This window comes from Toxorhynchites rutilus, chromosome 2 (assembly GCF_029784135.1).
Source record: "Toxorhynchites rutilus septentrionalis strain SRP chromosome 2, ASM2978413v1, whole genome shotgun sequence".
Classification (NCBI taxonomy): domain Eukaryota; kingdom Metazoa; phylum Arthropoda; class Insecta; order Diptera; family Culicidae; genus Toxorhynchites; species Toxorhynchites rutilus.
In genome coordinates, this window is record NC_073745.1 from 282,807,075 (window position 1) to 282,819,324 (window position 12,250).

At 38.1% G+C, this 12,250-nt stretch overlaps 1 protein-coding gene across 12 annotated transcripts in view; it reads left to right on the top strand.

Moving 5' to 3' along the window:
* Positions 1–12,250, top strand: part of LOC129764714 (supervillin) — a 776,186-nt gene that overhangs the window by 526,147 nt on the left and 237,789 nt on the right. For all 12 annotated transcript variants that reach the window (XM_055764104.1, XM_055764101.1, XM_055764103.1 and 9 more), the window contains one exon: positions 9,987–10,545. In XM_055764104.1, the coding sequence (XP_055620079.1) occupies positions 9,987–10,545 (559 nt within the window). The remainder of the gene's footprint in view (positions 1–9,986; positions 10,546–12,250) is intronic.

The following is a 12,250-nucleotide window of genomic DNA, read 5'->3' on the forward strand; positions in this document are numbered from 1 at the left end:
CTCAAAATGCTTTCTGATCTAATTTATTTTAATTACAGTGTAAAATTTCTATAGAAGCAGAAAGAAATAGACATAATTGTTTCACCTGTCAAATATGTTTTCATTTGGCTGCCGGAGGAATTCGCTGCCATCCTAGTATTGATACATGTTTCGCTGTACAATTGCCCATGTTGCCGCGACCCGGAAGATACTCGCTTAAGATCAAGGATGCCACATTTAATTCTGTAAAATTTTCTGAAAAAATCTGTACATCTGTATTTTTAGCCAAACAAATCTGTATAAAAATCTGTATCGGAAAAAAAGAAAATAAAGGTTTATTTTCACTTTGAACTTATTTTTCTTATTTATGGGTTGTGAAAGTCGTGTCAATACAACAAAATAAATCATAGAAAATTTTTTGGCCTGTGCATTGTATGATGTTTTTACATGGTTTTGTTGAACTTTACTTTCAAATTTTCTTCAACTTCATCCTTGACGCTCTCCCTTGAGCCGATACATAGTTTTTCGCTTTCAAAATAGAGTCCATAATTGGGGGAGCTAACCGATTTCTAGAATTTGTTTTGTTGGCACTGTGAAGCAAAATATTCGCTTACACCTTCGACACCTGCTTATGAATGTTATCAAAAAATGTCTTACAAACGACCTTTACAATGGATACAAAAATTTCCCATCACGTCTTTTGACATCCAACAGCTGGGACCAAGTTATATCCGAGTCACTCAATTTTTGCCCCAATAGATTCGACTTGAGTACCCTGAATTCATTATCCAACCCTTGTCTGCTACCTATTTCAACGAATTGAGGAAATTGGCTCATCAAGACATCAGGATTTGGTAGCTTAACGAAATTTTGAGGGTCTGTCAAGGATGCAGATATGTTTCACCAGTTCAATATTGAAGTTACGACAGATCGTACTAAAGATCAACTTCCTAGCTGTATCCAACCCTTTTTCAGCTTCTTCTGCATCGATACTAACGTAAACATCCTCCGGCTTCTTCAGAGAGTCTTCAAAATCTTTCACATTAAGGTCAGCCTCAGCGAATCATTGTACGTAGCTCTCCAAACATAAGTTACCCCACATGAACAACAATAACAGTCTTCTCTCATTATAAATAGTTTAAGCTCTTCAAATTGCTCAAGATTTCGCCTAATGACTGCTTCCAACGAAATCCGTCTCGTTGCGTTGCGTTAATTTTTTTATAAATCAAGGTATCTATGTATGCACTGTAATAAATTTAATATTTAAAATTTAATTTTTAAAAAATCTGTAAATTCTGCATTTTTGCTGAAAATCTGTAATTCTGTATACAGATGTATACAGATTCTGTATCTGAAATTTGGCGAAAAATCTGTAAAATACAGAATATTCTGTATATGTGGCAACCCTGCTTAAGATGTTCGTCGCTCAATCAGCCATATACTGATGACACTTTCATCGTTGCTTTGATGAAATCTTGCATGAAATTTGAGCGATGTATGAAATCTTGGATCTGATTATTTCGACATTTTTAAGTTCGAAAAAGTCTCGTTAGAACAGATTCATATGAAACCACTGATACCTTCTCCGAACATGTTTGAATCAGAGCGTTCGAACGAAAGCAGATACGGTCGTTAACAAGAATAAGGTTACTGTACAGCTGTCAGGTTGAAATTATGTTTTGCTTTTTTTTTCTTTTATAACTACTATATGAAAAAATGTGGAGTAATATACCTGGTATTCTATCTACGTTGTGCATGTATCGATTTTTGTGTTCACTTTAATCTCATCGCAACTTCAATTCCAACATCCGTAAAAAATCACGAAAATTCGTTATTTTTCGACCTTCCAGAGTAAGGTCTCCCTTTAATGGTGTTACTACTTTTTGCATTAAAAATCAAGTTATCGTTTCACTTCATATGAGTGTTAAAATACGTTTGTGTACGCAGGCACCGAGGTACATGTAAGGGTGGTGTAGTAGTGGTAGATTGAAGTTAGGTTGAAGGAAGAGGCAGATTTGTATTCATTCGTCACGTCATTTAGAACCATTTGCTAGAATTGAATTAAACGAATTGAATTGACGAGCGTTAAGAGCGAGGATGACTGATGAACTAGTCATGCTAACGGCGAATGCCGAAGTGGTCTACTCGAAGCGAAGCGACTGAGAGGAGAATCGATTTTCATGTTTCTTCTTCGAAAATGTTGGACCCTGATAGCTATAACATTAACAAGGAAAATCATGCTTACGATGTTTGTTCATTATTCTCGTTAGGGAAAGAATGAACTATGACCCAAACATCCTCAGCTGATTCTACAAAATCACCATTAAAACATTCTATTAATGAGTTAATTCAAAAATTTTGTTTCATTCTAAAATAATACCTGAAGTAAAAAATAAGCAGATTGAATAAAATAATTTCATTGTTCTACGTTGAAACAAATTTTTGGCAAAAAAAACCGTTGCGAGGAAAAAAGCTTAGGAAATGATAACTGTTACTGCACGCTCTACTCTATTCCCGAAAATGACACCTGCATGATGTAATTTGTTTAGCTTTTGTCAACAAACATGGCAATTTATCAGTGTATAAGTGCAATCGAATGCAGGGTAGGAGCGTAGTAAATGATTTGATTCAATGTTTTATGCTTCATTCTACGCATATAATCGTTTTATTTTGGGAAATGAAGTGGCTTTTATCTGCTTTGTTGGAATAGATGCAGTTCGATATAAATGACGTCGTTTGTTTACATTCAAATTGGTTGTTTACTGACGGGAGTAGACTGTACTGTTTCATAGGCCGTGAACTGACCAGAGATACCAAGCGTGAAGATATGCATAATTTAAATCTATTTTTATAAATACATTTTAAATTATCAAACAAAAAAAATAATTGAACCTTTTTTTGGGTTAACTTGTCCACTTCCAATTTACTCAATCATCGGCTTATTACAACAATTCATTCATCCATATCAATTCAATTCATTCAGCTGCATGATATGATTTTTTCTTCTTTTGCAATAAACTTCAAATTTATAGGTAAGTTCAATCAAACGCAAAAATAAATAAAAAAAACAACTTTGCAATAAGCTCTAAATTTGAAAGTTGGATTTATGAAACGAATTTATTAGCAATGTAAATTTCAATAAACATGATTCTTTGTGTATTATTTATGGATGTGATTCATCAAACATTGTTTAAAAATTTATTTACGATAATTTTTTTTGGTTTAATATAATTTTTAAATTGTTTGTGCCGTGGTGAGACTAGAAAAAATTGCCCTGATTTCCCTGATTCTGTATAACAATGAATGTCCGATTCACTGATTGACATCCAGTAGTATGAACATCTTGTCTCCTGCAATTCATTCTTCCACTTACTAGGAAACGAACCTTTCACTTGAAACGAGGAGACATTTTTCTTTTTCTTTCTTCTCTTTAAAGAGGCTCTTTAACTTTGCAGTTCATTCGCCTCTAAAGAGCAGACTTTCGAAATCGAGCAAAAAGGTTTCATCATAGGTCAGATAGTTTGATCTTCAGATGCCTATTTAAATCTCAACATCTCATAATTTTCATCGGATATGAATGTGGGATGGACGCATATCGTTTTCAACCACTTCTCTGCCATATTATTCAAAAATATCTCAGTACCTCAGTAACCTCAGCGAAACAAGGATACAACCTCAATGCCAGCGAAGACTGTGACTACACATATTTGTATACAGAAGAGAGAAGTACACCCAAAATAAATTTTTGGCACATTTTTTGACATCCTCATTCATTGCATTAGATGTTTATTTGTTTATTTGAGAGGAAAAAGCCTACACGGAACGGAGCAGACCGTGCCTCAGCCCGTAAGAACACAAAACCTCTCATTGTATCAACAGATTATATTCAAACCAACAGATACAATTTTCTTAAACTAGCTTATACATAACACTAACATTATTACATCATTACAAACAAGTTATACATTAAATAAACGTAAAACATAAACTTAAGACTAGCAAGAGAATTATTAAAGTCAAATATATAATAACATTTGTTGAATATTTTATCGTAGTTGGTCAGAGGTTCATTTGCACCATAGTTTGTACGAGATGCCGGAATATTCAGAAACGAGTGGAAACGTAAATTTATTCGTCTTATATAGGGTTGGGGAAAAAGAAATGTCGTATTTCTGATCAAATTTGACGCTTTATTTGACATACTTGAAATTATCCAATTTAAGTCGTTTTGTTCGCAAACTTGTTGCCATTTAGAAGGCAACTTCATTATCCCCCTCCTTATTTGCACAAAACTCAGACAGCTAGTTTTCGCAATCCTCTTTTGAGGCCAACTTAGTATCACCAAGAGCGTTTTTCATGGACCGGAAGAGATGATAATCACTTGGAGCCAGGTCCGGACTATACGGTGGGTGCAATAGGACATCCCATCCGAGCTCCCGTAGCTTGTGGCGGGTCATCAACAATGTGTGAGGACGAGCGTTGCCCTGGTGGAAAACACTACCATTCCTATTGATCAATCACCGCTTCTGGTCAATCGCCTGCTTCAAATGGTCAAGCTGCTCACAGTAGAGAACCGAGTTGAGGGTCTGGCCATAGTTGAGCAGCTCATAGTGGATGATTCCCTTCCAATCCCACCAAACACACAGCAAAATCTTCCTGGCCGTCAATCCGGGCTTGGCGATGGTTTGCGCCGGCTCACCGCGCTTCGACCACTACTTTTTTCGCTTTAGATTGTCGTGCGTGATTCAGTTTTCATCACCAGTCACCATCTTCTTCAAAAATGGGTCGAGTTCGTTCTGTTTCAGCAGTGCATCGCAGGCGTTGATTCGGTCTAAAAGATTTTTTTTGCGTCAACTCATGTGGCACCCACACATCCAGCTTTTTTGGAATCCAATCTTCGCAAATGGTTCCAAACGGTTTTATGGTCTATACTCAGTTCCTGGCCATTCGAGCGAGTGCTCACATGCCGGTTCACTTGGATGATTTCAACAATTTTATCGGTTTCCACGACGATTGGACTATCAGTACGGGGTGTATCTTCGACAGCCACTACACCAGAACGAAATCGATCGAACCAACGCTGTGCTGTGCGAATCGTTACAGTATCGGGTCCATAAAACTACACGATTTTTTTTTGGCCGCCTTCGTTGCAGTTTTACCTCGTAGGTAGCAAAAACGTAAAATATGGCGAATTTCTTGCTTGGTGGACTCCATCTTTGACGCGCTATAACTTGAGACTGAGAAGGACAATCACAACACTGTCAAAACGACTCTTGTAGCACAGATTGTCGTCTTTAAATAGCAGTATAGAATGACCTGATGCGATAAGTACAACACAAAATATGTTTAAGTGTTACCATATATTGATAATATACGGCATTTCTTTTTCCCCAACCCAATATGTTTGTTTAACTGTCGGAGAAGTGCAACGCAGTCTTTATCTGACCGTAATAGATCAGCAATAAACATTGTCTTAGACAGGTCTTGACGCACATTTAGAAGTTGCAGGCTCAATAAATTACATCCACTTTCGTAACTCAACGGGTTAACGGAATCCCTCCAAGGTAGTTTTCGAAGAGCAAAGCGTACAAATCTCCTCTGAATGGACTCAATACGATTGACTGTATTATTGTAGAACGGCGCCCAAACTACTGAACAGTATTCTAATGATGAGCGGACTATTGAACAGTACAAGGTTTTCGAACATGCAATGTCTCTGAAATCCTTTGTATAGCGAATCCAAGCAGAGAAGATGCTTTGCTGGCGAAATACGACACATGTTGTTTAAAGGTGAGATGAGAGTCAAGCATGACTCCCAAATCCTTCACAATAGACTCTCGGTTTAGTGACTGCCCACGAAGAGAGTATGTAAAGCAGATGGGTCATTTCTTCCTACAGAAACTGATGACAGAGCATTTCGAAGCATTCAGTATCATCATATTTATTTGACACCACTCAGCAAATATGTCCAACTGTTGTTGAAGGAAAACTGCGTCAGTACGATCATTTATGACAAAGTACAGCTTGAAATCATCCACATAAGATAGCTTTTGGCATTTGATTGAGAAGTGAATATCATTCGAATACAGCAGAAATACGAATGGATCGATATGACCGCCTTGTGGTACACCAGAAGACACAGGAAAAGGTTGAGAAACATGATCGCCTATTTTGAGGGACATTTGACGACCCGTGAGTTAAGATCGAAGCCAGTTGAGGAGTGTATCATGGAAGCCAAACCGCTCTAGTTTGGCAACAGCAATCATATGGTTGATTTTGTCAAACGCAGCCGAGAAGTCAGTATAGACAGCATCGACCTTTTTAACACTCTTAAGCAGGGCCCGAAATCTAAGAAAATGGAAAATGAAAATCGACTGTCCCCTCAGTAGCTTCGCTTCGACTAGGACTACTTCGGCATTCGCTGTCAACATAACTTGAATTGACTAGGGAAGAATTAACGAGCGTTAAGAGCGAGGATGACTGATGAACTATTCTAGCAAATGGTTATTCTAATTGACATGACTATTGAATACAAATCTGCCTCTTCATACAACCTGACTTCAATTCACACTACTACTCCCCCTGACACGAATCATGTGCAAAAAAGGCGTGCAGTTTGGGAGGAATTATACACAAAATTTTAGTTCATTTTGTCTCCAAGTTCAATTTTGTGAAAAAACATACAGAAAAACGGGTTTATATCATCATAATTCACAAATTTATCAGTGTTTTTGAATACTACACTGCACGCTATTTTATGTTTGTGAGTAATTTTCGTGTACGATAAAAAAAACTCTAGCTCACCTGTGGTATATCTCAAACCACGTTGAACTCAAACATCGATACATGCAAGACAGGTCTTTGCGGTGTATAAAAAATGTACGGAAGAAAGCAGAGGGGGAATTATCTGCTTGAAGCGTGAAAGAGACAGACTGATCTCAAGCGAGGTTAGGCACAAGTGTATTGTGTTTTGTTTACAAACAGAGTGGTTTTTATATATTGGCCCACCTTAGGAAATACTTCTAGGCGCCTTGGATACGTGCATACGTGCTACATGAGCAAGAGAAACGAATTCATTTCGGGGAGACTCTCTTCAATATGCAATTCGGGAAAAGGTAAGGTGTTGCCGTCTATCGGATTTTATGGTTGTATTATGGAATTGTAAATAAACCCTGTTTTTTTCAAGCGTACTTTAAGTGCCATTTTTCTGGAATTTTATTCGAATTTATAAAACATACTAATATGTTGTAGTAGAGTCGAATTTACTAAAGTGATTTTCACCTCATAAACAATTGTTTTATTTTTTGATGCACAATACAGAATCGAATAAGAGTACCTTCATTGAGATTAGCATTCTCGTAGGCAGTTGTAAATTTTCAAACATTGAATGAAAATTATTTTAAAATGTGTTTTGCATGGTCAGGTTACATAGTCCTGATCCGTATATAATTATAACTATAAGAACTCCTAAATCATTCCACCAGAACAATTGAAAAGTGGACCTGAAAAGTTGTACGAATTGCCTCAATAATAAGAAAATGCTCATGTTAGTGCTACTGAAAAATGTGATCATAACACTGAACCCACTCGTTGCTGTTTATAAATTTAGATATTGGCCAAGAATATCGTAATGTTTCATCGAAAACGGGTGAAATTTGGTATCTCGAATAGCTTCAACGGCTTAGGATGGAATATGAGCCGTTGATAATGAACCGATTCAGCAATCTTCATATCAACGCGTTGAATTTCCTTCTACCATGTATGTAAAATTACCCTTAACAACCAAACAGTTTCCTCCGACAGTGGAGTTGAAAACTTCTGTCAGCCCCACACATACATTGCAGGTTGCATTTTCTCTCAATAATGGCTTCTGAAAAAACGCGAAAAAAAATCATTACTAGACACTATTTTCGCTCACGATTTTTTACCCACTTGTCAAAAACTCATTGCACTTTTACTGAGAATTTTCATTTCATAAGGAGAATTTGATTTTCATTGAAAATTTTGTCCCTGAAGGTGTGTTTGTTTTTCCCGTCGCAGAGAAAACATTTTCTACAGCAATAAAAGATGTTTCTAACGTTTCTAATTTATATATTTAAACCTAATTAGCTCTGCTGAACATAATTTTTCAATTTAACACTTACCAGTATGAAATATAAATTCATTACTCGTGTAAAACTACTTGTTCTAATCCACCACTTTTTGCATTGCGTTTTGTATATAATTGCTAGCTGTCAAACTCAGTTTCGATGTCCCGAATGAAGCCAATTTGACGGGGAAGAATGAAATGAGATAGCCGAATCGTAGAGTGTGATATAAATTAAACGCCCGAATGACTGTTGAGTCATGTTGACGGGGAAACTGCTGGAAGAAGCCAAATCTCCTTTCCAATTGAATACGAAGGTGAAGTCCCCTGACTATCCTCAGTTGAATATGACTTTGCCGGTGCCTTTATTTGTGCATTCTATTCTTTAACACAAGGAAAGCATCTTTTCTGCCAAAGCTAGTTTGAGTGTACTGTGATCGAATGAGAAGGCCTTATGCCAAACAGCATTCAATCGCTGGCGCTAACCCCTTCCCGTACTCTTTGTGGTCGTTTGTCTGCTCTCAGCCACCATAGCAAGAAACCATGCTAATCTTGTATTTTATTCTACCAAGTATCAGTTTATGCTTTTCCTAAACGAAGCTTGATGTCTAGTGAACCTGTTTACGAATCAAAACGGTGCTCCTATGAGTAATAGGTAAAAATATTTTTAGAGATGAACCAGCCTTTGGCTGAAAATCTCTTTAATAAAGAAAGAAAAAAAAATGCACAAAATAGTTCATTCTTCCAAAAATTTTGAAGGTTTGAGTGGGTGCACCGATTAAACGTTGACGATATCTGTTTCTCTCATTGAAACCATTAAACCAACGACAAACTTCAGCTTCAGGAAGGCATCGACAGACAAAAACCGTACAACAGCTGTTCAACATCCTTAATTATTTTTCCCTTTTTCTTCCTTTTTCTGTAGATTAATTTCTCTGCTTTTTTAAACTGTAGACTATAGAAGTAAAAAGGCTAGAGCCTAGTGATATTAAATAGTAATGAACAACAACGACAATCAATATTCCTATCGATAAAAATAATATGCATCAGACACACCATATACATACTTGCCAGACGTGCATTGATAACAGCCACGCAACTTCCAGCGGAATGTACTCTAAATCCTGGACGAACCCATTCGCTCTAGTTATCTTTCATTCACTCTCTATCTATACCTACCATACGTATTACTGACTGACGAACGAAACGTGCAATGCATCCAGCCCTGGTTCCCGTAACGATAGGACCCAAGATCGCGGTACCCTTGACCCACGCATAACGCGTTTGTTAACCAGTTATGTTTTTAATCTTCCGACGGTATGTTTGATTTTCTGTTCCCAACATTTTCCTGGTTTTTGGTTTAGGTGATTGGTTCCTTTTTCTCTGTTTTCGAGCACAGGTTTCTAATTTGGTGTTTGGAGGTTAGGTAGATTCTTCTCCTACGAGATTCACGCAACTAGCGGACGGTGCAAAAATACCTAATCACATTTTGAGATTACAGTTTCCAGAGATTCATCAGGATACGGGTATCCGAAAACGGTGGCGTCATCGCATGGAGTTCGCCCGTTAACGATAACAAACAGCTGCGCTAATCAACATTAATTTTACACCCAATTACACCTTTCCAATGTTTGCAGCTAAATACGCTTTTTAGGAATTTTGTTGTTCAACTGCTTGTTTTATTGTGGTTTTGTGTTACACTTGTTTTTTCTGTTCAGCAAACCTTCACCGTGTTTTGTAGAATTGTTTAATTGTGGACAGGAACAAAATCATCCATTATAATTTTTTGAGCATTGATTTTGCATCTGGTCACATTGTGTTGTCCACGCGTGTTTTGTTTAGCTTGTGAAGACCGACTCTGGTTCAAAGATAAACTAAGAACTGTTTTTTTTCTCTCTTTGATTCGATTGAAATATTCCAGAACACGAAACCAGCAGCCCCCGCAAGCCCCCCTTTGCTTATTTGCCACCTGCCGCCGCCCAGCAGCCCCTTCCGTTCGTGTCCGAGCTGAAGAAGGGCATCCTCAAATCCAAGTCCGGCTGTGTTGGTCTGTTCCCGGCGGATCTCAATTCCGAGCTGAAGTCCCGGCTGAAAAAGTCCACCCATTCGTCGGTTAGCAACCTGAAGAAATCGACAACAGTTTCGAACATCGACTATGACGCCACCGGTGGCGATGGCGGATCGTCGTCCGAGTCCGATGAGGACGCCGGTGTCGCGCCCGGAATGAACCTCGCGAAAATGCTCCGCAACGTATCGAACACCGCGTCCGCGTCCGCCAGCAGCGGTTATGTTCCCCCCGGGGGGGTCGCGCTTTTCCCGCCGGCTTCGCAGCCGTTTGCCGTGTTGCCACCGGTCAAAAAAAGTGATTACGCCGCGAGTGGTACAACCAGTGATGGGGAACATTCCGCCAGCACGCGTGGAAACATGGACTCGATCCTGAAGAACCCAGCCGTGGCGCGACGACGGCGACAGAATGAAAGGTGAGTGACGATGGCTATGTTTATTTGCGGTGGTTTTTGGGGGAGTAACCGTGAGGTATCAATGTATTTATCGTTGCATAAGAAACGGACTCATCGAGGCGTTGCATATTACTCGGGTGTACTTCTCTTTAGGCGCCTTAATGGTAACATTTTTGTGCAGCAACATTGTGTTCATGGTTCTATTATACTTCTTGCATGCACCGCTATGGCAATGTTTTGGTTCAGAATTACCCGACCGTGAATCCGTCTGCAACAACATGTTGATTTTTTGTACTTTCCCTCCCACAGAGCTAATCTCCGCACCATATCATCATAAGCATCATGATGGAAAAACTTGCAATGTTTTCTTACCAAAAAACTGCCCTTCCTATATGGGGCCCATCGCGAAGATGATGGCAGCGGTTAACTTTATTGTTTTGACGGTGCAATTTCACGGTACGGTTGCGCCCAGTGTAATGGCACACACACATATTGAAAAATAGAATTTGTAATAATAAATTACTGTCTGGTGGCATCCTCCGGCGGGGCTAGTGGCACTAAAGTTGTGATTAAGTGTTTATCGTTCCACTTGGGAGCCGTTTTCCCAGCCGTTTTCGACAATGAAGGGTGGGTTGGGTTGTAGCGAAGAAGGTCATTCGGTTGGAATACTCGATATTTATGTGGGGTCCATAACGACCTTGACGAATAGTACTTACTGGGTCGTCAGTTTTCGTGTGATGGTGGTCAGTGACTTGGCTGGAGTGTTGATGTTGTAATCTTTTTTACACCTTCACGAACTTCCTTGTTGAACATCGCTATTCAGTCGTTGTTATGCATAACGTTTAAATGTAATGCGTTTGTTTTCATTCCTGAATGTTATGAATATTGTCATAGTTCTGAATGAAAAAAACGCGCATAGTTCAATAAATTGAGGTTAATTCATTAGACGGAATACAGATTAATAAGAATTCAGTGTGATACATAGATGACACGACGGTCGATAGACTCATAAGCCGTTTCAGCATTAAACCGACCTTCAAACTCGAATGTACAGCAAAGTTGTTGGAAAATTATTGAACTATTTAGGAAAAACAACGCGAAATACGCCGCTAAAAATGCTAATTAAAAATTTAATTTTAAAAATTTTCATTTCTCAAAAGAACCCCTCGATATTTTGAAATATATTTTTGTTAGAAACCCTTTCTAATTCAACAAATTTTGACAAAATTTTGTTTAATTTCGATACCTTGTGAAATCGTATCTGTCTAAGAAAAGTACATGAAAAACTATACTTAACATTTCATCGTAGAACTACCCGTTTTCGAGATATGATCAATTTTATATAATGAAAATCATGTTCATGAAATAATTCATGTTCCTATACCCAAGTAGAGTGTTATATTACTGAATAACCACGAGGTATAAGAACTATCATTAGCGGAAATAATAGTGCGTTGTTGGAACGATTGAAGATTAAATAAAAGCACAAATGGAGGCAAAATAAAACTATTTTTTCGTCGAGATAATGTACATCGCTAACGGTCGATTGCAATAACAATTAAATTACCCGTATTGCTGTTTGAATCACTTCCCTTGGTACCGTGTTATCTTGATCTGGATTCCAGCGGCAGTTATTTGTTTACGAATGCACAAATAAAAAAGGAATTTGACTATTTTATTTGAACGAGAAATAGGAACAGGTTGGAATAAATGGAAAAATCGAAGA